Source organism: Arachis hypogaea, chromosome 5 (assembly GCF_003086295.3).
Source record: "Arachis hypogaea cultivar Tifrunner chromosome 5, arahy.Tifrunner.gnm2.J5K5, whole genome shotgun sequence".
In the NCBI taxonomy this organism is placed as follows: domain Eukaryota; kingdom Viridiplantae; phylum Streptophyta; class Magnoliopsida; order Fabales; family Fabaceae; genus Arachis; species Arachis hypogaea.
The window spans coordinates 635,104-662,783 of NC_092040.1; the positions used below are offsets into that span (position 1 = coordinate 635,104).

The window sequence follows — 27,680 nt, forward strand, 5'->3', positions numbered from 1 at the left end:
CGTACAGAAGAGGGCGTAAAACACGAACCCTAGCAAACTCAGTTGCGATTCGGAATTCCTTTGCTAGGTTGATTTATTCAGGTGGTTATTTTGTTCGTGCATTCTTATTTCTAACTATGATAAAATTATTTAGATCTATTTATGTTAACCATTTAAGTAAGAAAAGTAGAAAACAGAAATGCACAAAAGTTCTCTACTCACTAATCACAGGACAAAATAAAATGAAAAAAAAATATTTGACATTATTCATAAGACCATATATCAGTATGTACCAGATATATTTTTGTTTTCCATAACGTAACTCCCCAAAAATATCGAAGATTATAACAGCAGAAAGCGTTTAAAAAATGAGACAAAGAGAGAGAATTGTGCTGGGAGCAGTTGTTATAGCAAACATGCTAATGGCAACTCGCCTCACTCTCACACTCTCCACCATTCACCGCCACAACCCACTTCTAAGGCGTTACTCTTCTTCCATTTTTCGCCCCAAACAATTCTCAAAATCCCGTCCCTGTCCCCTCTGGTCTTCTTCTCTCTCCTTCTGCCTCGACGCAATTCATAAGCCAACTTCGCCAACACCATTCGCTCCTTCTCACTCTCATTCTTCTTCTTCTTCTTCTTCTTCGTTCTCAGCTGCAGCTTCTTCACGCGACGACGTCGTTGAAGGGAACCCTTTGCTTCAAGACTTTGAGTTCCCGCCGTTCGACGCCGTAGAGGCCAAGCACGTGCGACCCGCAATCCGAACTCTCCTCAGGCAATTGGTATGCAAGTTCGAGTCTTTCTTCTCGTTTGGTCTCTTTTCCTCGCGTTTTGGGAAATAGATGTTCATCGTTTTTGGTTTTTAAATTCATTTTTTTTTTAATGTAGGAAGGAGAATTGGAGGAACTAGAGCGTAACGTGGAACCTTCGTGGCCGAAGCTGGTGGAACCGTTGGAGAAGATTGTGGATAGTTTGGTTGTTGTTTGGGGCATTGTCAATCACCTCAAGTCTGTGAAGGATACTTCTGAGCTCCGTTCTGCCATTGAAGATGTTCAGGTATTGTTTTCTGCGTATTTTTGTTTTGGTTATGTGAATTTGTAAATATTCTGGTGAGTGTTTAAATTCTATTATGTATTCTGTTTGTTTCTGTGAATTTGTTAATTTGGGATATTGTGCAAGAGTTTCTTAACTTTTAACATATGATCATTTTCTTGTTGCAAGTACTACTATATCATTGCAGCATGTTTGTCTTGTCCTCCCCCCTCAAATATTGCGTAGAAGATTTTTGTCTTAGACTCTTAAAGAGTAATCTGGAACTTGCAGTTTAGCTTTTAGTCAACTCTTGTGTAGTGTGTATTTCGCTTATGAACTATAAGAGCTTGTTTCGAATGCTAGGAATTAGAATTCACTCAAGAGTTGAATTCTTTTTCTTGCTTTGGAACAACTAAAAATGAATGATTTGAATTCCTTTGAGAATTCCAATTCTCATGTTTCCTTCATTTGTAAATCAGACCAAAAGGGGTCTGATTTCCAAATCCACTCACACTCTTCAAATTTGAATTCTATTCTATTAATATATTATAGTCATTCCAAATCATGGAATTGAGTTCAAATAGAAATGAATTCTTTTCAAAGGAAATAAAATTCTTTTCTCATGTTAAATGGTTTCCAAGTGTCTGTTGCTGTTGTACTAACGACTAGATGGGCTTGGGTTTTGTCTGCAGGCAGAGAAGGTTAAGTTTCAGCTTAAGCTCGGGCAGAGTAAGCCTATTTATAATGCATTTAAAGCCATTCGAGAGTCACCCGATTGGCAGACCCTGAGTGAGGCTCGCAAACGTATTGTTGAAAGTAAGTTTTTTAGATGTCTTCTGATGCTATAATGACATTCTTTTCTGGATATTTTACTGGTGTTAGCTTGTTACTGTTGAGTTGCTTGAAATGCTCTGTGTTATATCCCCAAAGCTTCTTCTTAGCTTGTAGATTTCATCTATTAAGTTGGAGGGTTTTCCTTATTTATAGATATTCTCTTTTGCTAGTTTGATGCTGGGATGGGATACTATGCCCAAGATGGACAATTATGTGTTGTGCCTTTTGTTTTTGGTGTTTGGCACATAATATGGAATCCATGTAACTATGTTTTTCAACTTATACAGAATAAGTTCTTCACTGTTCTGAATATGGAAGTGTGGTTATGTTTTACTATTCACATGATCGGATTTGTCATTTTATAATTGCCAAATAACAGTTTCACTTGTGCTTTTGCAGGCCAAATAAAGGAGGCGGTTCTTAACGGTGTGTCCCTTGAAGATGATAAAAGAGAACAATTTAACAAAATTGAACAGGTTTGTTTTTATGACTATTATAAAACAAATGCTAATATGTTTCCCAAGTTGTTCTTTTTACACTGGTTTGAAATTCCAAGTGCATTGGCAATATATGTCTCCCCCACCCATAATATCCTGATTCTCAAGTACTTAAAACATGCTAATAAGATTGTGTTTGGAAGATTCTATATTTCTACGCATGTGCTATAATTCCTGATCCAAAGTAATTGAGCTTTAATTCTTTAGGACCAAAACAAAATTTCATGAGGTACATTTCAATTAAATTTTTTGTTTTAAAATTTTCTTTTAATTATAATTTTATCCATAGGAGCTGGAAAAGTTGTCACAAAAGTTTGAGGAGAATGTTCTGGATGCAACAAAGAAGTTTGAAAAGCTAATCAAAGATAAGAAAGACATTGAAGGGTTACCTGCCACTGCTCTTGGGTTAGCTGCACAAATCGCGGTGTCCAAGGTTTGCCATGTTGGCATATTATGTTATTTTTCAAGTTATGACAATCAGCTATCTTTTTGAATTCTAACTACTTAGTGGGAGCATGCAGGGACATGAAAATGCCACTGCCGATAATGGGCCATGGATAATTACATTGGATGCTCCAAGTTTTATTGCTGTTATGCAACATGCGCGCAATCGTTCTTTGCGTGAGGAAGTCTATCGTGCATATATAACCCGTGCATCTACTGGAGATTTGGACAACACTCAAATAATTGAGCAAATTTTAAAGCTTAGGATGGAAAAGGCCAAGCTTCTCAACTACAATAACTATGCTGAGGTATATTTTATATCTTCTCTTTATTAAGAGTAGAATCCTGTTGTAGGATGCTGACGTAGAATCCATCAGATTAGCATGGCAACCAAAATGGCAACTGTTAATAAAGCAGAAGAACTTCTAGAAAAGCTTAGGAAAGTTTCCTGGGATGCTGCAGTGCAAGGTAGTGCAAAGGACACCTCTTTATATTGTTTCTATTTCTTTACTGGCTGCTTTATTAGTTATTTATGGTAAAGATGCATCATGTATCTTGATGGAGTTAGCATGTCACTGTAACTGAATTCTTCATAATAGTAATAATTCATGGCTTTTCTGTTTCGAATCATTGACACAAGTTCTGACACGTGATTTTCTTATATCATTTTTTTTTGTAAATATCCATTTTCCTTTAATCAAGTAACATCTTTAAGCGTTTCATTTTCTTACCAAGCAGATATGGAAGATCTAAAGAAATTCTCCAAAAATAAGGGTGCATTGGAAGCTGATGATTTGAAACATTGGGACATTACCTTTTGGAGTGAGAGGCTTCGGGAGTCAAAATATGACATTAACGAGGTTTCTCCCCTCCCCCAAAAAGCTTTTACTTGGAAAAAATCACTAGGTTTTAATATTGATTTTTAACTGTTAAAACAAGACGATTACCAGAATTGAAGTGATTAAAACAAAGATTAATTTCCACTCCACATCATGGAGTATTTGATTCACTGTTCATGCAGCCATTTATAGGAAGAATATTAGAACTGAATCAGAATACTAGAGTTTATTGATGTATTACATGCAATGACAGGGTAGAGAGGATATTAAGAGGCCTCTCAACACTCCTAACAACCAAAAGTTACTCAAATGACAAGTCACTCTTACCTCTATCCTATCACATATATTTATACTAATCAAGTTACCTGCCTAACTACTCTTAACTAATACATACTAGTGACTAGTGATAACTAGTGCATATATTATTCGAATCCTAACAGAATTCTTCCTCCCTTGGTGTTTTCTTCTTATTATATTTTAATGGTTAGTTATCCCTGTTCACTCTTGAATAATGAGTCAACTGTGTCAAGATTCCATTTCCTGTAATAATTTTTTTGTCTTTAATCTGCCTTCAAAAGCTGAAGACTTCTGCTTTTGTCTTGTAGGAAGAACTGCGTCCTTACTTTTCTCTGCCAAAGGTTATGGAGGGACTCTTTAACCTGGCAAAAACACTCTTTGGCATTGAAATTGAGCCAGCTGATGGTCTAGCTCCGGTAACTGAATTCATGTTTGTTCAGCTTTGGTTTTTATAATGAGAAAAACTATTTAAATTTACTGATGCATGATTATTGGTTTTAAGGTTTGGAACACTGATGTCAGGTTCTTTCGCGTGAAAGATTCTTCTGGTAATCCGATTGCGTATTTCTATTTTGATCCTTATAGTCGTCCTTCTGAGAAAAAGGGAGGTGCATGGATGGGTGAAGTTGTCGCTCGTAGTCGTGTATTGTCACAAAATGGTACCTCAGCAAGGTTGCCTATTGCTCACATGGTATGCAATCAAACACCTCCGGTGGACAACAAGCCAAGTTTGATGACATTCCGTGAGGTAACATTAGTTGTTCTTTTTTATTTTATTTTATTTTTTCCTGCCTATTTTGGATTCCTTCTTGGATGTGACTTTAGCTATGCACTCTATCATTTCAAAATCCCAAGTAAATTAAGAAGTTATGGAAAAAGCAGTGTGCTTTTTCAGTTCAAGATCCCAAATAACTGCATATTTTAAAATTTGAACTCAGGTTTTAAGTGGGTATCTACCTTGATGTGTTCTATGCAAAGTCGATGTGTACTAAAAGCAGTCATGGTTCTTTTGTGGTTCTGCCAAAGGTCAAACCACCATTGCTTACACAAGGTGGCAAATTGTAATGAGTTTGCTTGATATTGCATGATATATAGGCTAGGATAATGTAGATTTTGGATAATTCTCAACTTGTAGAACAAGATGTAATTATTGGTTTGTATACATGTTATGAATTCATAACTGTTTCATAAACTAGCGTTTTTTCCCTATCTTTTTTATCAGGTTGAGACTGTCTTCCATGAATTTGGCCATGCACTTCAGCATATGCTTACTAAGCAAGATGAGGGTTTGGTTGCTGGTATTAGAGGGATTGAGTGGGATGCTGTTGAATTGCCTTCTCAGTTTATGGAAAACTGGTGTTACCATAGGTAAGGAGCAATATATGTCTAATTGTCTAACCCCATTGTATTTGATCATATCTTTCGTCATCTTTTAGAGTGATCCCTCTCAAGTAACTTATGATTTTGCCATATAAACAATTTAGAAAATCAATTCTTTTGTCTTAATACTTTGGGCATCAATAGAATGTGTTCTTGGTTTAATATTCTACACTTCAATTTCTTCTCCTTTTCTTCTTTCTAGGGCACTGTGAAAATTGAAATTCCTGGACTTGTTGACAGTTTGATTGAGCAACCTAATCCCTTGTAACCTTATTTATAAGCCAGTTATGATATTTCAACTACGGTATTAGTATTATGCATTTTCTTTTATAGCTCCTTTTTCTTTCTCTCTCTTTTTTGGGCTCTAGGGAGACACTAATGGGCATTGCAAAGCATTTTGAGACTGGGGAGAGTCTTCCCGAAGATGTATATTTGAAGCTTGTTGCTGCTAGGACTTTTCGTGCTGGGTCTATGAGTCTTCGACAGGTGAGAGTTCTTTCTCTCGTTGCTTGTTCTGAAGGATGAAATCAATAAACCTGATTCTTGTAATATTTGTTCATCTATAAATCTATCTTATTGGGTTTTAATTAAATCTTGAATGAATGATTTAACTTTTTAAGGCTTTAGTAATCTATGCATTTTGAACTTCAAAATTTTATGCTGATTGTTGAGTTTGGATTATTTATATTATTAAGTGACTTACCTTCTAATATTTATTCCCCTTTAATATAACGTGCAGATAAAATTTGCTAGCCTAGATCTTGAACTTCATACAAAATATGTTCCAGGTGGACCAGAATCCATCTATGACGTTGATCGCAGAGTTTCCGAGAGAACTCAAGTGATTCCTCCATTACCAGAAGACAGATTCCTTTGCAGCTTCATGCATATATTTGCAGGTTTGCTGTGCATATTATACTTTTGTAGTCATGTGTTAGGAACTTGGGTATTATGGTGTTCCCGAAGTCCCGCATCGAGTAGTACGAGATGCTTGATGTTCTTCAAGTACTAGTATCATGCAAATATCTCTACAAAATGTAACTCCAATTTATTTAATTTTCTGCATATTTTATTTTCTTTTAGGTGGATATGCTGCTGGATACTATAGTTACAAGGTATAATCTTTATTACTTCATCATTGATTGAAATTCTCATATTGAGGGTATATATATATATATATATATATATATATATATATATATATATATATATATATCTCCCTCGTTTCCTTATAGAACCCACTTTGCATCTCTAACAAAGCAAGAAAGAAAAGTGTACCTACAATGATTTTATCTATCGTGCAGTGGGCTGAGGTGTTGTCTGCAGATGCATTCTCAGCATTCGAAGATGCTGGATTGGAAAATAACGAGGTACATTTAAAAAAACGCATCCGTTTTATGCCATTCTGTTTTAGGCTTAAAAATCCCCCACTTTTTAAAAGAAATATACAGTGTAACAATCTATCACTTCTTTTTTTTTGTAATTTATTAAACAAATGGTGCACTCTTGTTGGGTTATGTTAGCAGTTGTTGCTTGACCTAGACCCTTGTTTGGTTCGGCTACTGTTCCCTTACCAGTTACCACTTTGTCACATGCTTAATTGCGATCATTTATGCATTTATGCAGGCTGTTAAGGAAACAGGCCACAGGTTCCGTGAGACTGTTCTTGCTCTTGGAGGCGGCAAAGCACCACTTGAGGTCAGATAATGCACCCTGACCCTACTAATGGAAAATAAATTCTAGAAGATATCATGATGGATATGTTTATGGTTTAGGATAAATTACATATACTACCATCATATAATTAAAAATTTCAAGAGAAATCGCTTTATACTTTATATCGCATAATCCCTTTTGGTCGCGTAACCATGTTTGACGAAGCATCTAGATGCGTATCTAATGTCTCGAATTCGCGACTGATCATGATATGTTGTGGCTAAATGCAGGTATTTGTGCAATTCCGTGGAAGAGAACCAACACCAGATGCTTTGCTTAGGCACAGTGGCCTACTATCTGTTGCAGCTTCATGATAATGGAGTTGTTCAATACTGTGAAGTGGGACTGAATTCTTTTTGAACATTCATGTAGTTACAGTTACATTTTTTAAAATATTATCCTCAGTTTACAACATTGAATAGAAATATACATTTTTGCTTTATCTGCCTTTTTTTCCAATCATCAATTATCAAACACACACATGACTAATAAAAATGTAGCTAATTCCTAATTGTGAAGGCTACGTTCTAACAACTTGGATTCGGTGCCTTCACGTCTTTGCTGAGGTAGTGGTGGATGGGGACGAACTAGTTGAAGTTATGGTTAAAGTGGGTGTGTCATCTACTTTGAAAGACCTTTGTCACTATTTTATAAAGTTAGCAAACAAATGATGAACATTTCTTCACAAAATATATTTGTACATTTGCAAAATGATGAATCAAGAGCACTCTAAGTTACTAAGACCCATTCGAATTATTCATAATATGGTATTAGAATTTTATATCTGAAATTCTTGGTGAACCCCAAAAGTGAAAAAATAGCATAAGGCAAAGGCAAATAATTGAAAAAAGAAGGCCTATGTAATATCAAACAAACTCAAAAAGGGATTTGGATCCGAGAGAAATCATTCAAGGATGAGAGATCAAATTTTACTTTCTAAAGTAAAATTTAAAATTTAGAAGATCCAAATCTAAAATGTAAATATTTTAATACAACAATTGATTAAATTAATCTTCTATCAATTCGACGGTGATATATGTCATAATAAGTTTGTAACACACGCAATTATCTAATAAAAAATCAGTTTAATTTACTGCTGTATTATTCAAAGACTAATTTAAGACATCTAATCCAGGAGCGAAGCTACATATAACAAAAGGGGGGTAATGACCCTTCCCAAACTTTAAATTTTTTTTATAAATTGTGTACAAATTTTATTTTAGCCCCTTAAAAAATTTATTTTACTCTTTTTTTATTACAAGATTAATTTTTGGGAATTTGGATCCTCTAAAGTTTGAATTTCATTTTAAAAAGTAAAGTGTGATTTCTTACAATTGATTTTATAGGTGGGACCAAAAATAAATATGAAAGAGAAACTATTCAAAGATAGAAAATCACATTTTACTCTCTAAAGTGAAATTCAAACTTTAGAGGATTCAAATCCTTATATTTTCTAACAAGGTTTTTCTACTACCTAATTGCTAATCAAAACATTAATCAATTGTTAGATCAACCCCAACCCCACATACTCAAATAAAATTCCTTTCTGGTTTCATGGTGGGTAAGCAAGTTGCTAAATGGCAATAACCTGTCACCTTCTTCCACCACAACAGGAAAATCTTTTATTTTTTCACATTTTATAATAAATATAATTTTAATACACTAACAACTAAAAAAAATTTACAAATATCACCACAGCAAAAATAATTACTTTTAGTAATCCACGGGTGAATAATTAACTATAATGTAAAATAGTTTACCTCAATCAAAATTAAACCTTTTTTTTTAATAATTTCAAAAAGTTAAACTTGACTATTTTTTGCAGGTTGGTTAGTCAAAAATCAGTGTTCGGTACTTGAAGTCTGAAGAAGAAACGTAGAAAATCCTGTTTCGAAGTCGAATCTGCAGAGTGTGAGGGTATTTACTACATCTGCTGGATCTGCAATATTCAGAGAAGAAGAAGAAAAAGAAGTATTGATGGCTCGCGCGGGAGGGATAACGAACGCTGTGAACGTGGGAATAGCAGTTCAAGCCGATTGGGAGAACCGCGAATTTATCTCTCACATTTCCCTCAACGTTCGTCGCCTCTTCGACTTCCTCGTCCAATTCGGTATATCTAACTCTTCCATTTCTGATTTCTGCACTTCAAATTATGCTCTTTTTGGGTACTGAATCACACCGGCAACATCTCAAGTTTGAATATTTTGTTTGTTTGCCGGGATCCCTTTTCCTTTTTGAGCCTAGTTAATTGAATTTGAGTCCTTTAATTCATATTGCGTACCAATTGTTTGTGTTTTTGCTTCATTCAGAGGCTACAACCAAGAGCAAGCTTGCATCGTTGAATGAGAAGCTTGATGTATTGGAGCGTAGGCTGGAACTCCTTGAAGTTCAAGTGGCCAATGCATCAGCCAACCCATCTCTTTTTGCTACATGATGCCATTTACTTACAGCTTTTTCCAGTAAGCACCTCCCCTCCTACCTATAATGTAAAATCTAGAGAGAATATTTGGTTAGTGTCTTGCCTTGTGTTGTGTAAATCTTGTTCTTCAATTTCAATTTTTGTCCAGCTTATTTGTGATGGTTAGTTACTACTGCACTCCTTTTGTTTGTAACTTTGGACAAGCTAAACCCTATGGTTCATATGTATCATATTTTTGGTTCGTTGTACCTCTATCAAAGCCTTTAAAATCCTACCTTCTAAATCGTTCATGTGTTCATGATGCATTCCTTACGTTGTAATCCTATAATTGCATTCATATTTTCTGTTCTGAAACCTGCTTTCAAATGTAACATGCTTTCTAAAGCAGTAATCTTAGTTGTCGTTCAAGGATCACATCAATTAAGAGTACTGGTGGTATCTTATATTATAAGGAGAAAGGAAGTTGCTTTGGCAGAAAAATTCTGGATTTCTTCCACTAGATAGAAATGGATGATAAGCTGATAACATACTGTACTATAGTCATAATCCTGTCCTCAATAGCATTTAAGTAATGGCCATATTGAGGACCAGCTCAAAGAAAAGAGAATAGATGGTTTCTAGTGAATTGATTCCCAATTATTTTTGCCATTAGTATTTCATAATTTCTGCAACCCTCATACTTCAATTTGCTGAGATATATAGTTTAATGAGTTATACGTAACAACCTCAACTAAATGTGCTTGACCTTTCTGCCAATATATTAAATCCTCTTCCAGAACCACATGTCTATATTTTATTAAATCACAATCGAGTTGGTTTATGTGGCCTTTACTAGTGAAGTTTGGACTTAGCAATAGATACTGTCACCGAATATCAATTACGTTTTACCCAAATTATATTTCTACCAGAAGTAATGGGGGATGAGCAAGAGAGTAGTCGTTTCAAGATGCATAGAATGGATGAAAGTACATTCACAAGTATATTCTCTGGTTTGCCATTTCAGAATAATAAGATAATGGCTAAACCAATAATCAATGAATCATAAAAAATTTCATTGACCCATTCTACTATCTTGGTTGTGGGAGGGACAAGGTTTGTGATGTGATGGTAGATTCTGCAGTACTATCTTGGTTGTGGGAGGGACAAGGTTTGTGATGTGATGGTAGATTCTGCAGTAGATGAAGTAGAGGGCGGAACCCTCTTATCCATGACGAAAGAGTAGCGGTTCGATCCTCCGAGGCTGTCTATGGACTTCATGTATTCCGATGCATTGTTTTCTATGATCAGAGCATCCTCCAACTCACGGACAATGTCATCCATGCATGGCCTGTACGCGGAGAATGGTTCAATACATTGCAGTGCCACTTCCACCACTCTCCACATTGCTTCTGCATGGTATCCTCCCTTGATTCCAGGATCCACAATTTCCTCTATCTTTGATGCTCTTATGTATGGCTTAGCCTGCATGAAAAGTTAAGTTACTTCTTAGTGCCTGCTAATCATATAGGATTGAAAATGGATAAGCGAAAATGTAATCTTCGTAGAGATTTAATATGTATGCACTGTGAGTGTAAAAATAATATTTAGACAAGCATGCAATCATGTATTGTTTTGTCATTAGTGTTTTCCTTAACAACTTATTATTTCAAAAATCATACAAATACAAACATTTGATTGATTGATAGTATAAAACTCTTCTCGTATTGGTGCAGTCCAATGATAACATATTTTGGAAATGGACCATACCCATTCAACCAAGCTCCACTCATTTCGTGGCCTCTTTATGTCGAGAGGTTCTCGACCACTCACAATTTCAAGTAGGACCACACCAAAGCTGAAGACATCACTCTTTTCCGATAGCTGTTGGGTTGTATAGTACCTGCATAGGGATACTTGTCAGCTTCTGTGTTGCATTCTGTAACACATGAACATATAGGACTAGGAATATTAAGATCCTTCATCATCTCATTTGAATTCAAACAGATGAGTCATCCCTGATAATCTGTAGTTACTTACACAACGGTCTGAGTTATGTGGTTTCATATAAAAGTACATTAAGGAAATATAATAAAAAAGCGTTGTTTTATCTCTAATTGTAGTCGCCCTAAAGCAAATTCTGAATGCTGTAAATAACGGTTTCAAGTCGCACTTTTTATTGGTCATTTTTATTCAGACGATTCTAAAGTGCTAAAACAGTGCAGTATGAAATAAGGTCAACACATAATCCGTTTTCACTTACTCTGGATCCAAATAGCCCGCAGTTCCTCTTACTTCAAGTGAAACATTACTGTCTCCTTCCTGTGGAGCATATTTTGAGAACCCAAAATCTGCAACCTTTGCACACATGCTATGATCCAGGAGTATATTGCTAGATTTTATGTCCCTGTGTATTACAGGACGTCCCGGAAATGTGTGAAGATATGCCAACCCTGCTCAATTAAAACGGTTGTAAGGATTCTAGTGTCTCCAAAATGTTATAGATGAAAATTGTAGTTACTAGTGGCTTGATAAGAAATTGAATATTGTTTTATGCTGTTTGCTAAAATCTCAGTAGATCCATGATGGATCAAATACAAGCAAATGATCAGATTTAGCTAATTCAATATTTCCCATCTTTCTTCTTGGTCAAGCCTTTCTCTGGATTAGGAAAAAGCAAAGCATCATATTACTTACCTCGAGCTGCACCAAGTGCGATTGAGAGTCTAGTTGGCCAGTCTAATATTTTTCTCTTTGCTGGTTCCCCTGTTGCCAAGTGATACTTAGAATCACTATACATTTAGACATATCAGCTGAAGGAATTGTGGGATATTTACCATATAGTCTATTCTGCAAAGAGCCATTGGACATAAAAGGGTACACGAGAATCTGTTGATCCTTTTCATTGCAGTAACCAATAAGAGGCACAAGGTTCTCATGCTGTATTGCAGAGAGTAAGTTTAGCTGCAATATGTATCACGGACCAGTCAAATACTCAGATGACATACTGTAGAAAGTAACTAATACGCATTGAAATTAGGGAATTTTCATGGGAATATAGAATGGATGATACATTGAAAGGCACATACTGTACCTCATTATCAAATTCTCGAGTTCCCTGAGTCGACGTGGCTGACCGGACTTTCACTGCCACTTCTTGACCATCGTCTAGCATGCCCCGGTAAACTGGACCAAACCCTCCCTCACCTATCAACGTCTTGTACTTCTCTGTTGCCTCCTCTATATATTCCAAAGTGAATGCTTGAATTGACACAGACTTTATGAAGAAGTCATCTTTGCTTGGCAAAGAGAAAATTAAGTCTGCATTTTTTATTTTTTCACGCAAGAACATGTCAGAAATTCCCTTATACAGAATGAACAAATAGTGAGAGCCAATTGTACACAACCTCCTCATTTATCATAAGTTGATAACAATTTGTCCTTGTTAGCAGGCATGCAAAATGTAAAACCATGTGTTCTGTATTAAAGGTGGCATTTTTAAAGACTAGTGAAATTGTGATCTGAAATCTGATATTGTCTTTAGGTAGTATTTGTTTACTGTCTAGAGACAATGGAAGGAATCAATGGGATGATAGAAACACATCTATGTCACTTCTTTTTGGTTGTACAGAAGTTGTCTTAAAAAATAAAAATAGTCCGCAAAATAGATTGCTTGGTTCCCTCTATTTTAAAAATACATAATTATCTTGACAGACCCTTATCCAAACATGGTTTTTGTCATAGAACTATAACTATACATCCCTTAGATAATGATATATGATATGACTATACTTTCAGTTTAGGCTGAAAGGCAATGTTTTGCTGTAGAATTGCAGAGAGACATAGGATACAAAGGATTAGAGAACCAATAAAATACTTACTTGTTGTCACTGGGTATCTCTTTCCAACAAATCCTTCCCATGGAATTAGTTTATGTCTATAACAGCAAACAAAAATAACTCCAATAACCAAAGTAATCAATAGTGATCCACATGTAACCACACTAATAACCACTACTTGATCAAGTCTGGAGTCTTCTTCCTTGCATCTTCCGCCACTGAAATATTCATAATAATAATGAAAAGGCGGTCAATTTTACATTATTATTATTATTTTTATAGAACTTTTTGTTTCTTTGGCTGCTCCTTACTCTGTCTGGATTAGTGAACTGCTCAATTTTGGTGGAATGTCTTCCTTCAAATGTTCATTGCAACCAAAATATCTGGAAGTAATGAATAGCACACAACCTAAATTTATGGAAGACATATGCTGCTAAAAAAGATAACAATTATTAATAGTGGTGAGGAAGCAAAATGCCAACATATAAAACTTACAGTGTTTTTAAATTTGGCAGTGAGGAAATGGATTCTGGAAGGGATCCCTCTAAGTCATTGTAACTCACATCTCTGCTCCAAAATCAATCAACATTTGAAAGAAAAATCCAGTGGTAGTATTAATTCACCTTTTACAGTAATCTAACATTTTGTATAGAGAATTATATGAAGTTATGTTGTGATTGTTATATTGATGTTAACTATAACATTGACAAGGATAATATAAGTGCATTATAGCTATACAAATCAGACTAGTTCATAGTTGAACTTTGAAAAAGAAGGAATAGTTACATTGATGTCAACAAGGAAGAAAGTGGAAATGAGGAGGGGATTTCACCAGTGAAGCTATTGTGGCTCAGGTTCCTGCACATCACAAAATTATAGCAATGCATAAAAATCAGTACCATATTACTCACCAAAAATAAATGCAGAAGCAATTGAATAGGAGTTTTTGAAGCAATACAGTGTTCTCAAGTTGGTCATCTCAGTGACACTGGAAGGAATTGGTCCTTTGAGATCACTGGAGGAAAGATCCCTGCATAAATAACATTGTACATAATAATAAACATCTCATGTCAGTGACATATAAATAAGAGTATAAGACTTGAATCATCCAAAAACAGAAACTGCTTAGCTTGAGACCTTGAATTAACGCCATCAATTTGAGTTTGATACATTTGTGGAAAGACTTACAAATCAGTGATAACAGATGGACCACTTGAATGATCACATGTTATTCCATGCCATGGGGAAAGAATACAAGGGTCTCCACTCCAACTCTTCAGCACTTTATTGTCTTGGTTTTGCACCAATAACTGTTCTCTTACCTTTTTAATCACTTCCACTGAAGAAGAAATAACAAGGTTTTGTGTAAGAGTGAGAGGGTCGTATTATAGAATAATATATCATAAACATGGGAAACAAAATGGTGCAGTTCTCAAAATTAAAAATGGAATGCGAAATAGATAATTATGGCAACTAGCAACATAGGTCATCGAACTCTCAAGTTCCTTGTAAGTTTTGCAGGTTTAGGTCCCTGGATTGAGCTTTCAATTTTCCAGGTTGAGTCTTACAATTCAGGTTCACCTAAGCTCCATAGAGTTTAGGTGAACTCTCAAGTCTAGTTACCTTGCTAGCTACCCCCACAAGGAAGGGATAAGAACAATGGCAACAATTTCACACATAATTGGACCATTACTACACTTACCATCTGTTTGGTTGGTCCCTTCAATCCATGGGTGTACCTGCATGATCTCATAAGCATTCAGAAGTGGTCCATTCTCGGAACCAGATGCCTTGGCCAAGGTTAGGTTCAATGATCCTTTTGCTGATACATTTAAGAGAGTGTATCTGTAGTTGGACCCTCCATTCAATATGTCAAATCTTCCCTCTTTGATCTCACTGTTAACAAAGATGTCAAACACTCTTTGTCCTGCTTTGAGAGTACTATTTGATTCAAGGAAATAGAGAAACATGCGATATTCATAATCCGTGGTGTTGAGGACATTGTGGATGAACTCCAACCTCTCAGAGTGGGTAAGAGCAGTTTGTAGGACTTGCAGGGGAGGGAAGATACTAGTTTTGGGATCAAAATTGGTGATGTTTAAAGATAATGCAAGAGCTGATGATGATGAACTTGAAGTTTCTTTCCATATTCTATCACTCTTGTCAACAGGGTACCTGAAACTGGTAAATTGTCGAATTATGAGACCGTTTATTCATGCATCATGCAAGAGTAGAACACATACATATGGTCTTGTATCTAACACATTTTCCCATGCAAGAGCCATTTTTGGAGTGCCAATTTTCTTACTCCGCTAGTAGTATACTTTATCAAATGAAGTTGGAGTAAGTCTCAAAGTAAAATTAGATCACATACCTGATGTTGCCTCCAAGGTTATTTCTGGTTATCAGTTTCAGAAGACTAGCAGGTAAACCTTGCAGGTACTCTTCATGAAGTGGCCTTAATTCGAGCTGCGAAATATAGGGACTACCCACCCTTTTCACTAAGCAGAAGTCTGTGAAGTTTTGTGTGGCCCTGAAAGCTCCCTCTATTTCTAAGTCCTGAGACCTGAATGATCTCACTCTGCTTAATTGAGTTACCCCTACTGAAACATCAAAGAAAGAATTTGATGAATTCTTAAAGGGAAATATGCCCCTTATCAGATACACTTTGTTAGGAGTTGTTGGCAAATTGTAACATCTCTTTCCCTCATTTATATCAAACAATCGAAAATTTTCGTCTCTAATTTGGTGTAACACGGTTTCAGATAGGTGCCTGCAACTTTTCTTATCAGGGAAAGAACTGTAATCTGTTGTGTAATTTAAGGTGGTCACTGGATCTGTATAATTTGAATCAGCACAGCATGCTATGCTCTCAAACCCTGCATAAGGGGAGAAAAATGTTATAGATTATAAACATTCTGTGCTACCAAAATAGATTTCCTCATAGTGTGAATTGTTTTCCAGATTTTCTAGGTGTTGGAGTATATGAAACTACCTTGTTTTGTTTCTGCATTTTCAAGGCATATTCTTTATGAACTATGATAATTTTATAGACCTTGAATTCATGATAACATATGTTGCACTCTAGATGAAAAGAAATCGGTCCTCTTTCCATTCCATGTTGAAAAGTTGTTTTGCCCGTCAAAAGGAAAAAGTTGTTTTGACTTTTCTAATACATTCATAAATTGATATATCTAGCTAGAAATAAATTGCATCCAGACACATTGACTTATGAATATATCAGAAAAATGACTAATCAATTTGGAATGGATTGAGTAATTATAATAATTATTTTAGAGTTACAATCTTAAGTTGCTAACCTTCACTTGCAGAAGCTGATCTGATAAATATGTAGACACAAAGAACATATACAACAAAAACCAATCTTAATATCCAATAATCTTGTAAATCCATCATCTATGTAAATGATGATCATCCCATGGTGTTCTCAGCCTTGAATCCTTGCCAAATAACTTGGTATCTACCACCAAGAACCATAAAATTCCTTCTCAATTGCATTTCTTTATCTGTCTTGAAAACCAACATCTTTGTAGGACTTAATTATGGTAAAGTTAGAACAAAGAACCTTATTGCTTAATCATATACATCAAAACTATACCAAATAACTTCATTATCTCCTCATTAAAAATTTGGAGCCACCTTGAAAAATTGCTCAATTGGATTTGGATATAGAGTTTAAGAAGAAAGAAGATTCTCTCAAATGTGTAGGTTTGACTTCAAGGCCGAAATGTGCAGGAGCTAGGAAAGAGATGGAAGATGAGTTAGAGAGATTGAATTAGTATACATTCATTGTTAATTATTAATCATTAATTATTGTTGATGTTAAACCAATATAATTAATTTCTTTTTGTTTAGGTGGTGGTTACATAATTACTTGTATATAATATTACTATGACCAATGATCCTTCGTCTTCTTCCACCTTCTTCCCTCTTATTGATGCAATATACATGATTTAAATAGTAGTAGTAAATTGCAACAAATTTGAACTTTTCTGGTATACGTATATGCAAATTGTTAGTTCTGTATTGTATATGTACTTAATATATTAAAGTATTGTATAAGCTCCTAATAAAATAATGCTCATGTCTCTATTATTGTGGTGTAAATATTGACCAATGTTTTAAACTAGCAGTTCTATATATGATTATTAATGTCAAGTTTCTATGTCTCTTTATATCATGCAATTACAAGCTAATAAAGTCTTAGGTGGCTAAAAAAAAAAGAAAAATATAGTTCGAAAAAAAAACAGAAAAAAAAGCAATTATTTGTGAAGGGTCTGGATTGAAATTTAGAAAAATTTGACATTATAGTCATGTAAAAATATATTGATATATATGCCTCAAATCATTTAAACACTAGAAACCATGATCACCTAATAAAGAAAATTTTTATACAATACAAGTTTGTTCCTTATTTATTATATCATTATCATGTTTAACTTAGAAATTAACACTATGTTTTATCTTATTATACAATTAATTATTATCCAATATTTATAGCCCATAATATTCTTATTTCAAAAAAAAAAAAACCATAGAAATTTGAAAAATGGGGGGAATTTAGAAAGTAGGAAGAAGTGGCTGGAGAAAACCCCAAAAGGGCAGGTAAACCCTTGGTAACTTTGGAGCATTAGTCTAACTGCTCAGCATGAACTGCTTGAAAATTACATTTGAAATTAAAATAGCATCCATTTACATATATTTAGCACAAATTGTGGGCGATAATCCATTAAAAAAATGACATAGTTATATATATTAATCCAATATATAGCTTGGTCCAGACCTAGGAACTACTATATGAAATATAAATTATATGCACTATAAAAGGAAAAAGGATTATAACCACCCCCATATATTCAATTCAGCCTCAGCATCCTTCAATTTTATATATATATATATATATATATATATATACTATTTGAAGATATTATTGATAGATATATATCCTTCAGTAACAAATCCATTGCATATTTGTGTTTTAAGTTGTCGGATATACTGATGCCTAGTGGCTAGTGTGTAGACAAATTAAAGAAAATCAATAATAAAATGTAATGTGAACATAAAACTTAGCCTGTGATAATATCTTTCACGTAGTACTATTACTCATCGTTCTTCATTCTTTAACGTTAAAATTGTTGTTACTCTTTCTTGTTTTCCGAATGTTTTATGTTTTATACTCCACATAAAGGGAAGTGTATGTTGATGGCAATGTATATAATAATAATAATAATGAAGTTTAATTTTAATACAACCTTAGTGTGAAAAATGTTATTATACTGTGTAAACTGATTAAATGTATTTATCTGAATGACCATTCAAAATTGTCAGTATATAAAAGTGATTATTTTTGCTTGATTAGATGTGATAATATATAAAATTCAATGTCTTTGTTAATTTATTTTAAACTAATAGTGTATGTATAGAAATTAAATCTATAATATTATGCCGAAGTCATCTAAACTTTCAACAAGCCAAGTTGTAATACTAACTAATAATCCTCTTTTTCCCCTTCAAATTTATGAGAAACTCTAATGGAAATTTTTATTTCCAGATTCCGTCCCCACTAGTATCTTTTACTCATTATTTTAATTTTTATGCATTGAGATTAATTTCCAAATTAACTATTATGGGAGAAGTAGTCACATCGTAACACCAACTGGGAAAAAGGTTAGGATGAGTTGTTTCAGATTAAATTTATTGGAAGGCATTGTAAATACAGAAAGGATAGATGTTGATATATAACGTTTTACTTTGTCAATCCAATAGTATATATATACTTCAAGTAGCTGAGTTGCTATTATATATTTTAATAAAATAACCTGTTCTTATAGTATGAGTCAAGTTACGTCCTTATATATTAACAAAGTTGCAAAGAAAAACTAGTGCCGGTAATTTTAAAGTTGAGTGTTAAAACGGTTCAAATAATTGTAAAAGATTTAATATACCCATGGGCCATGGATCGGACCATGTCCTCAAAAATTGGGTCCAGGCACAGCTGGTTCTCCTCAGTTTCCTCCCTCTCATTTGGATTATATATATATTATGAAATGATGAAGAAGAAGCATTTTTTGAAGAAGTATACATTACCAGCAATATATTCTATAATCTATACCTGTTTTTTAAATTTGAAACTAGCTAATCATTAATCAGTTATTCAAAGTGCACAGGTTTTCTCTCTTCCTGAATTGACTTGGAAAATTACTTCTATTGGGAGTAATTGTTATGAAAGATTCATAGTACAATCAATCTATATATAATGAATATTTAAAAGCTTTGGAGTGCACAAATTTTCATCTTCAAATGTTTTTTATTATGAAAAGAATTATTATTATTATTATTATTATTATTATATATGAAGGTTGTGGTAGAGAAGGGGGTTGAATCTATGCCTTCTTTTTAAGTTACTGAAAAGATCCTTTAAAACAAACTTTCAATTCTGATTTTGTTTGTACTCAGCAGCGAAAATTTATGAGACAATTTATTTTTGTCTCATGAATATCAGAAAACAGAACACAGCAGAGAAGATAAAAGCTAACACCAGCATGTATCCTGGTTCGGTTGCCTTGTGCTATGCAATTTACGTCCAGTCTACTCCACAATAATGGAGGAATTTTTACTATAGTTAAAAGTATTACATACATCAATTTCACAGGATTGACCCAATCCTTTCACACTCAAACTCTAACCTAACTTGACATTGGCTATGCTAATACCTAATTATTCACTCTTAGTGCTAACCCAACTAAGAAATGGATACCTAACAGGTACAAGATACAAGACATTTAATCAACCTAAAGAAATCTGAAATAACTCTAGGCTTTTTTCTCAAGTATGTCACTCAGCCTTTTTTCACTTATGGCTTTTACTTGAGCTCTCTCACTATGCCTTTTTACTCAAGAAATTATAGAAAGATAAACATTGAAAAGTACATTACAATCTGTAAAACATGAAGGAGATTGACTTCATCAACAGCCTCTTTGCTATGTGATAAACCAGATTTGCAAGCCTCTGATTTAGTTCTTCAATATTGGCCGAATGCTTCTTTGAAAGAAAGCATTATCCAAGTAGAGAAACTTCTTCAGGAAACTCTTCACAGAACAAAACATCAATAACACTGGTTTACTCTCCTTGCTTCTGAATGAACAGAAAATCTTCTTTTATCTCCTTGCATGTTGTTGGTTCTTCTTCTTAGGTCAACTTCTTGAGCTTTGTGCTTCACCAACCCAACTATTCACTTTTTTCCATTTATCCTCAAAATAGGAACTTTGCTTCTGACCTTTTCTTGTTGACCGAAAGCCATAAATCAACAGAAATAGACATCCTCAATGGTAAACCCAGATCTTGGCCATTGAAAAACAACTTGATACCCAAGATTTGTCTGAGACCGTGGATACACAGTAGTGAAGAACAGAAATCAACTTTTCTTTGTATCCCATTTCGGACTGAGCAGAGAGTTGGAAAGAGGAGAAGAAGATATGATGCATGTATAAGGAAACGAGTTACTTTTTACCTTTACCTAAGCTTGATTTAGCTTGAAATGGTTGATTAGACTTCTACATTTCAAGCTTAGTCTTTCTCTTTATTACTTCTTTGGTGATCAGCTTAGGGAAGAAACTTTCTCTCACTTTCTTTGAGTTTTGACCACAGCAAGTTAAAGTGTACGTTGAGTAGGTGTGAGAACAAATTGGAGGTATTGCCTTACTGAGGTCAAGTCGGGCTTAGGTTGGTTCATTTCGTTCATGCAACCCGTTTGATTTCTATTCATCACCTTTGGGCTTCTAATATTTTTGTGACCCATCAGAATAGATTCAGCTTGCTTTGAGTTGGGTTGTTGTTGATTAATACCCTTCCAGCTTTGTTTTTATTTTCATCCAATTGGGCTGTTCTTTTATTTTGTTTTGGGCTTGCAACAGTTTATAAATAATTATCAACATATAATTATTAACAATTAATACTAATTATTTATTTTGTCCAATAAAATAATGTTTGTCATCATCAATTATATTAGTTAATTTTTTAACTCAACAATATATATATACACATGTATGTGTGAAAAATTGCATATAGAATTGTCTTTATATAAAGTTAGTATTTAAAAATTGTTAGATAGTTTAACAAATTTAACTAAATTACCATCTAACAGTCTTAACTATCAACTTCATATAAAAAAATTATGAGTTTTTATCATATATATACTAATAAAATTATATTAACTAGAGTTTAATATATACATATAAATTATAAGTGTCATAAAACTATTTCTCTTCAAAATTATAAGACAGATAATAAATAATTATATTTTTAACAATAAAATGACTTCATTATCACTCCATTTACTAAGAGAGATTTTCTCCTTCATTTTGTAAGGATCAAACTAAATAATCTCTATCTTTGTTCTCATTGTAAGTCACTTAATTTCGATTAAAAAAATTAAATATATAAATAAGAAAAAGAGAGAATTAACATTTTTTCGATCAATATTTAATCAATTTTTTTCCTCTATCTTTTCTCTCTTTTCTTGGCTAAAAGAGAATAACAATGTTTAAACATTTTTATTAAGAAAAAGTAAAAAAAAAATTAACTTTTAGTTAGCTAACCTTAGCTAGTTTATTTTAAAATTTACCTTTATAATTTAAAATTTAAAGTTAAGAATTTTTTATTTAGACATAAACTAAATAATTCTAAAAAATTAATTAATATTAACTGAAAAAAATTAATTACTTAACATTACTCTTTTATTAATTAACTGTTGATTGGTAGTTAAAAAAGCACCAAAATTTGCAAAATAAGGCCAACTACACAACTAAGGTCCCTGAGAACGAAAGCATGAGTTTTATAAATCACACAAGATCGAGCCCAGCCAAGTCATGGTACTAATAAAATTAAAATAACATATAGACAACATTTTGCGTAGTCTCATCGCTGCTTCATTATTGCTCCTGAAAGAAAATGTATTTTGAAAATGATCTTTAGTCAATTGAAAAAAGTGATATCGTAATTCACAAATAATGATAGATAGAAGAAATTAAAAAGGACCCATGTTTAATCAATAATTTCAAGGATAATATACTTCGATTTTATCCTCAAAAACCTCATCAATCCATGGCAACATGTATATATATGTATCATAATATAAATTAATGTTGGGATCTCTTGTTAAATTAGCCTTTTAGGTATAACATAACGAAGTTTTTTCCATTGTGTATTATATTGAAGCCAAAGTTTTTATACTATTCATCCACCAAGTATTTTTAACTTTCGTATAAAAATATAATTATTATTAATTAATTAATTAGGTTAGAAAAATACTATTACTAAAATAATGTCTATAGTAAACTATGTAAATAAATTTAGCGAGATTAAAGCTTTTATTAGTAGTTATTGTTTCATAATCATAAACTTGGGATCTAGTTGGCAGGCCTGTACCCAACAAATCGAATTTGATGTTTCCAATGGATTTATTGACATATATTCCAATATTAATGAATCTCTGTCATCTGATAATATATATTGTATGACAAAAACAATAATTAATAATTTAATATTGCAAAAGTTGACCTTTCTCCATATATTAATTGTATTGATAAACCAAAAATATTATCGAAGAGGCACTTGGTATGGTGACTTATTAGATAGAATTGAAGGAATATATTATTATTATTATTATTATTATTATTATTATTATTATTATTATTATTATTATTATTATTATTATATAACCACCTAATAATCAATAGCGTTCTATTTTAATACATGTCAATAAAATTGGAATTTTTCTACTCAAAATCATTCTATAACACAATATAAATGTCAATTATAAAACATAAGGTTATGAAATTTGGAACAATAATTCTAACTCATGTTTTGGGATGTAATATTGTGCTAAATTCATGTTTATAATTATTGATGATATAATTTCAAAATTTTACTGTATTCATAGCACACAAATTTCGAATCAAATTTGAGGTGCTTTATACATATTGTCATAAATAATAAATAAATAAACTTACTAGAAATATTTTTTTATATATTGAAATATTATTGTATTTCATAAGAATATGTATATAATTATTTTGTTATTATTTTAAAATTTTGATGTAAATTCTATTTTAAAATCTAATTAATTTCCTACATTTCACCGTTAAAATTTGTTAATTATATATCATCAAATAAACAATTAGTACTTAGCTTATATATATAAAGAAAAAGTGAAAAGCGTATAGGTTTTACACATGTATAAATATCTTTGTGAAAAAAATGCCGAATGCTTAAGGATGTCAATTGCTTTTTTATTTTCTGTTTTCAAATTTTGATCTGCTCTATGTTTTTTACAGTTTTCGTGGATCCCAGTTTTTATCTCTTAAGTTGGCTTTAATAAATAACTACATTAAGAATACAGAACAAAAAAAAAATTAATCTAGTAAATAATTACATAAAAAATAACAAAAACAAAGCTAAAAAAAAAAGCAAGAACACAGGTTAAACAAACATATTCAATTAGGTAGATAATGATTTTTTGTAAACAATATGAATAATAAATTTTAAAATTGACCCAATAAAATAAAAAGTAAAACATACTACACTCTCAAATTACCTACATAAATCTTAATATTAGGATAATCATCCACACATTTAATAAATTGAATATCCAATATATCCATTATTTATATTGTTTAATATTTTTATTATCTACCTAGACTTTTCCATAAATATATCAATATTAAAAATTTAAATAGAGGTAGAGACGTTATGTACATATAGAGAGCCCTAAAAACAACATTCACTCAATATGGCAAATGGAAGAGAGTCATATAAGAAAAGGAACAGAAGCTTAAACAGAGATCTTCGCGTCTCAATAATATGTTGTGTAGTATTAATTATATGTATAATTGCAAATACAATACAACAATTTAACTAATAATTAAGAAACACATTCCACATATGTATCATATAACTCAACGCTAAAGAAACTAATAACTTGGTCACGCACAAATTAAAGCATATATAGTAGCTAGCTAGGACCTCTGGTTCTTAGATCCAAATCGAAGCACCATGTAAAACAAAAGCCTATATAACACAGCCCAACCTAACATGATTCCCACATTCTCCCACTTCTTATACTTCTCAGTCCCAATGTGAAGATTATTCAAGATTCCAAAACCAGTTATGTTGATGCCATTGTTGTGCCCAAAAGTAATGTTTGTCTGATACTGGTTCATTAGTAGTCCTTCATAAGGGTAAGTCATGGTGGAAATCTTGTTCATCCACCGCCAGTAAACCGGTATATCATGGCTGCTCAAGAAGTATCCACAAAATAAGAAGAACAAGGCAGTGAAAGCAATGACTGCAGCGTAACCTAGTATATAGTTGGGAACAACGGAGCTGATGAAGACGACGAAGGAGTTGGTGGAGAGAAGCGAGACAAAGAGGACGATGAGGAAGTAGTAGAAAGGACCTCTTAGGGTTAGGGCAAACCAAACAATGGCGGCGTAAACGGAAGCTTGGAGGAGAAGAAAAGGCATGTGAGTGATTAAGCCGGCGATGGTGTAGGAAGAGGCTCTGTAGGCGTTGTGGGAGGTTTCTCTGATGAAGATGAAGCGTTCTTGGATGAAGGCGGGGACGGCGTCGTTTGAGGAGAAGAAGAAGAGGCAGACGGTGAAGATGAAGAAGCTAAGGCGGTTGGTGATTCCCTGGAGATTCTGTTTGGGGTTGTGAAACATTGTGGCCATCATGAAGCCCATGATGGTGAGTACCATGAGGCGCGACAGGAACAGTTCAGGGGTTCTTCGGATGTTGATGAAGTTGCGCCGCATCAGGATCCAGGTTTCCGAGAGGAAGGAGTTGGCGAATTTCGGACCCAACTGCTCCGGCGAGGCAGCGCCGTTTGCTGGGGTGAGGTAGTCGTTTTCATTCACAGTGTAGTCGCTGCTGTGAGGGGTTGGTGTCGCTGCCAGAATCTCGCTTGAGTATGTGTAGTACCCTGGTGAGGAACCATGCCTGTCATAACAAATGTACACTTAAATTTTATTTTGAGGAGTGTTAAGTTCACTAATTTTGTTAAATTTTGGCGTATTTAATCATTAAAAAAAATTGAATAATTTTATATTATTAGATGTAATTTTATACCATCAAAAATTTTATTGATAACTAATTAATGGCTAAAAATTTCAAAATCTATTGGTACTTAAATTTTTTCTTTTATTTGTATGTAAAATTAATAATTAAAAATTATTTGATAATAATTTAATTAAATTTATTGAATTATTTAAGGAAAAGTATAAGATATCAACAAATTATCTGCCAACTTCTATCAACTCTTATTTACATTTGTATTTCATGAAAATGTATTTGTAGATGTATCTAATAATTAATATATTTTAAATACATATATAAAGAGACAAATTCAGAAAATATATCTATAAAGACACTTCTTTTAAACACATTTATAAAAAAGACATTTTTATTAGACACATCCACAAATACACTTCCATGAAACACAATTATAAATAAGTAAGAATTGGCAGAAATTGGCAGATATACTGCCGATTATTTAATAATTTTCCGCTAATGTTGGGGAATGGTTTACCTTGCAGGATTATTTTGTGGCTTGGACTCTTTATTATTCCTGAGTCGTGAAGGAGTGAACTTGAGAAACATAGCGCTGTGGCTGGTGCTCCACGACTGCGAATTCTTGTTGTATGGACTCCTCAAACTGTGATCATACTCATCCGCAACTCTCCTACTCACTTGAGACGTCACGGACACCTCCAACGACTTCTCCTCATACCCACGCCCATGCCATGCCCTCACGGGCGATGGCGACGGCTCCACAGACACACCCTCCTTCAACGGAGGGGGCTTCATTCCGGTACGTGCAAACTCAGCAAGCGCCTCCACTCCAACCTCACATTGATCGTATTCTTGGATGACGTCAATGAGATGTTCGATAGGGTTCTCACCCTTTGGGACCCTGCGGGACATGCGAGTCAAATGTTGTGTGACGTCATTAGGTGAGCCTTGAAACATGAGCTGGCCCCTGGCGAGGATGATGAGATGGTCGAGGAGCATTTGGATTCTTGAAGAGGGTTGGTGGATGGTGAGAATGACGGTGCTGCCGCTGCGTGCGATGTCGTGAACCTTTTCGATCACACTGTGTGCGCTTGTGGAGTCCAGCCCCGAGGTTGGCTCGTCTAGGAAAAGAAGAGATGGACCGTGGATGATGTCCACTCCTATTGACACCCTCCGCCGCTCTCCGCCCGAAACTCCTCTTGTTCCTTCGTCTCCTATGTACGTGTTCCTGGATGTCTGCACACAAAAAGTTAGTCACATGTAATCATGGTGTAAAACTGAGCTGCAGTTGAATTCACGATAAGTTTGATAACTAAGAGTTGTTAGACAATTTGACTGATTTGAGTAAATTTTAATTTTTTTAAATTCAGTCAAATCAACTGTATCTAAGTTTTCACTATTAAATCATGTATTCCTTTTTAACAATTAATTAAGTTGAGTGTAATTACCGATAAGCCAAGTTGATCTATCAAGTTATCGACTCGGTGCCTTTTATCAGCAAGAGAGAGAGGCCCCAATCGAAAATCAGCAGCAAACATCAAAGTCTCATAAACAGTGAGCATAGGAAAAAGCCTATCGTCCTGCATGATATATGCAGAAGTTCTCTTGATCAAGCTTGCACTCACACTTGCACCATCCAATGAAACCCTTCCTTTCAAGCTCCCACTCTTGATCCTCCCAGCAAGTCCGTCCAAGAACGTCGACTTCCCCGCACCGCTGGGCCCCATCACCGCCGTGATGCACCCCTTCGGTGCATAGCCAGTGATGTCGTGGAGTAAGTCCACGTCTTCACTGGACCACTTCCCCTCCACCTTCAACTTCTTGCTCACAGTGTAGGTAAGGTTCCAGAACTCCAGACCGCCGCTGAAACCCACTGTTTGTTGAGCGGTCTTGTTGCTGTTCTTTATGTCAATCACCGTTTCGGGTGGCGGAGGAGGCATCATTCAAGATTTAGGATTTAAGAAATGGCTCGGAAAACTGAGGGAGTGGTGTGGTGAGGAAGAATTATAAGGTGGGAAGCCGGTGGTTCCAAAGCTATGGAAATGATGTCTTCATTGATGAATCCAATTTGGGGTCGTTTTCATCGAAAGTGGAAGAAAATGGCCTCTTTGTTTTCTTCATCGATGGTTTTGGTTTGTTATATTTGAGACATTATATTATTAGACATAAGTACACCTTATGAATTGTTCATATGAATCATACAAAGATGCTTCAATCAATTCCTTATTTTGTATGGACTTGTAGCTCTCACGTAATTACCAATTTTTTGTTGGATTACTCATTCTACTATGCATAGAAATCATAGAATACCATTAATTTATCATTCATTTCTCACCAT

General features: G+C 34.0%; 4 protein-coding genes and 1 long non-coding RNA gene across 5 annotated transcripts; 3 read left to right on the forward strand and 2 right to left on the reverse strand.

The window, feature by feature from the left end:
* The first annotated feature begins 182 nt into the window (after positions 1 to 182).
* LOC112799983 (probable cytosolic oligopeptidase A) lies at positions 183 to 7,460 on the forward strand. Its single transcript, XM_025842006.3, has 17 exons — positions 183 to 761; positions 868 to 1,035; positions 1,704 to 1,827; positions 2,245 to 2,321; positions 2,632 to 2,775; positions 2,864 to 3,094; positions 3,164 to 3,254; positions 3,525 to 3,646; positions 4,231 to 4,338; positions 4,425 to 4,670; positions 5,145 to 5,290; positions 5,671 to 5,788; positions 6,042 to 6,201; positions 6,386 to 6,417; positions 6,607 to 6,672; positions 6,929 to 7,000; positions 7,249 to 7,460. Exons 1-17 carry the CDS (start codon positions 348 to 350, stop codon positions 7,330 to 7,332), a joined length of 2,403 nt encoding a protein of 800 aa, XP_025697791.1. The 5' UTR covers positions 183 to 347; the 3' UTR covers positions 7,333 to 7,460.
* A 1,382-nt stretch (positions 7,461 to 8,842) lies between these two features.
* Positions 8,843 to 9,689, forward strand: LOC112799984 (protein BRICK 1). Its single transcript, XM_025842007.3, has 2 exons — positions 8,843 to 9,128; positions 9,328 to 9,689. The coding sequence occupies exons 1-2, from the start codon at positions 8,996 to 8,998 to the stop codon at positions 9,450 to 9,452; spliced, it is 258 nt and encodes an 85-aa protein (XP_025697792.1). The 5' UTR covers positions 8,843 to 8,995; the 3' UTR covers positions 9,453 to 9,689.
* Positions 9,690 to 10,358: 669 nt separating this feature from the next.
* On the reverse strand, positions 10,359 to 17,081 carry LOC112799982 (nodulation receptor kinase-like). Its single transcript, XM_072196178.1, has 15 exons — positions 16,573 to 17,081; positions 15,627 to 16,131; positions 14,955 to 15,433; positions 14,441 to 14,591; positions 14,211 to 14,282; positions 14,039 to 14,110; positions 13,748 to 13,819; positions 13,564 to 13,635; positions 13,295 to 13,470; positions 12,508 to 12,734; positions 12,251 to 12,377; positions 12,111 to 12,179; positions 11,677 to 11,866; positions 11,184 to 11,316; positions 10,359 to 10,898 (listed from the first exon to the last, which is right to left on the reverse strand). The coding sequence occupies exons 1-15, from the start codon at positions 16,667 to 16,669 to the stop codon at positions 10,560 to 10,562; spliced, it is 2,781 nt and encodes a 926-aa protein (XP_072052279.1). The 5' UTR covers positions 16,670 to 17,081; the 3' UTR covers positions 10,359 to 10,559.
* A 7,036-nt stretch (positions 17,082 to 24,117) lies between these two features.
* LOC112799986 (ABC transporter G family member STR2-like) lies at positions 24,118 to 27,610 on the reverse strand. The gene is made up of 3 exons (XM_025842008.3): positions 26,791 to 27,610; positions 25,860 to 26,578; positions 24,118 to 25,270 (listed from the first exon to the last, which is right to left on the reverse strand). Exons 1-3 carry the CDS (start codon positions 27,283 to 27,285, stop codon positions 24,289 to 24,291), a joined length of 2,196 nt encoding a protein of 731 aa, XP_025697793.1. The 5' UTR covers positions 27,286 to 27,610; the 3' UTR covers positions 24,118 to 24,288.
* LOC140184648 (uncharacterized) lies at positions 25,137 to 26,796 on the forward strand. The gene is made up of 2 exons (XR_011881737.1): positions 25,137 to 25,256; positions 25,867 to 26,796. It is a non-coding gene; the product is annotated as an uncharacterized lncRNA (long non-coding RNA).
* Positions 27,611 to 27,680: the final 70 nt, after the last annotated feature.

Coding starts and splice junctions, on each gene's coding strand:
- LOC112799986 (XM_025842008.3), bottom strand. CDS start 27,285: ATGATGCCTCCTCCGCCACCCGAAACGGTGATTGACATAAAGAACAGC. Junction 26,579..26,790: donor TAGATCAACTTGGCTTATCG/GTAATTACACTC, acceptor TTTTGTGTGCAG/ACATCCAGGAACACGTACAT. Junction 25,271..25,859: donor CCACAAAATAATCCTGCAAG/GTAAACCATTCC, acceptor TTGTTATGACAG/GCATGGTTCCTCACCAGGGT.
- LOC112799983 (XM_025842006.3), top strand. CDS start 348: ATGAGACAAAGAGAGAGAATTGTGCTGGGAGCAGTTGTTATAGCAAAC. Junction 1,828..2,244: donor TCGCAAACGTATTGTTGAAA/GTAAGTTTTTTA, acceptor GTGCTTTTGCAG/GCCAAATAAAGGAGGCGGTT. Junction 4,339..4,424: donor CAGCTGATGGTCTAGCTCCG/GTAACTGAATTC, acceptor ATTGGTTTTAAG/GTTTGGAACACTGATGTCAG.
- LOC112799982 (XM_072196178.1), bottom strand. CDS start 16,669: ATGATGGATTTACAAGATTATTGGATATTAAGATTGGTTTTTGTTGTA. Junction 14,111..14,210: donor ATGACCAACTTGAGAACACT/GTATTGCTTCAA, acceptor TGTGATGTGCAG/GAACCTGAGCCACAATAGCT. Junction 13,820..14,038: donor TCTTCCTTGTTGACATCAAT/GTAACTATTCCT, acceptor ATTTTGGAGCAG/AGATGTGAGTTACAATGACT.
- LOC112799984 (XM_025842007.3), top strand. CDS start 8,996: ATGGCTCGCGCGGGAGGGATAACGAACGCTGTGAACGTGGGAATAGCA. Junction 9,129..9,327: donor CGACTTCCTCGTCCAATTCG/GTATATCTAACT, acceptor TGCTTCATTCAG/AGGCTACAACCAAGAGCAAG.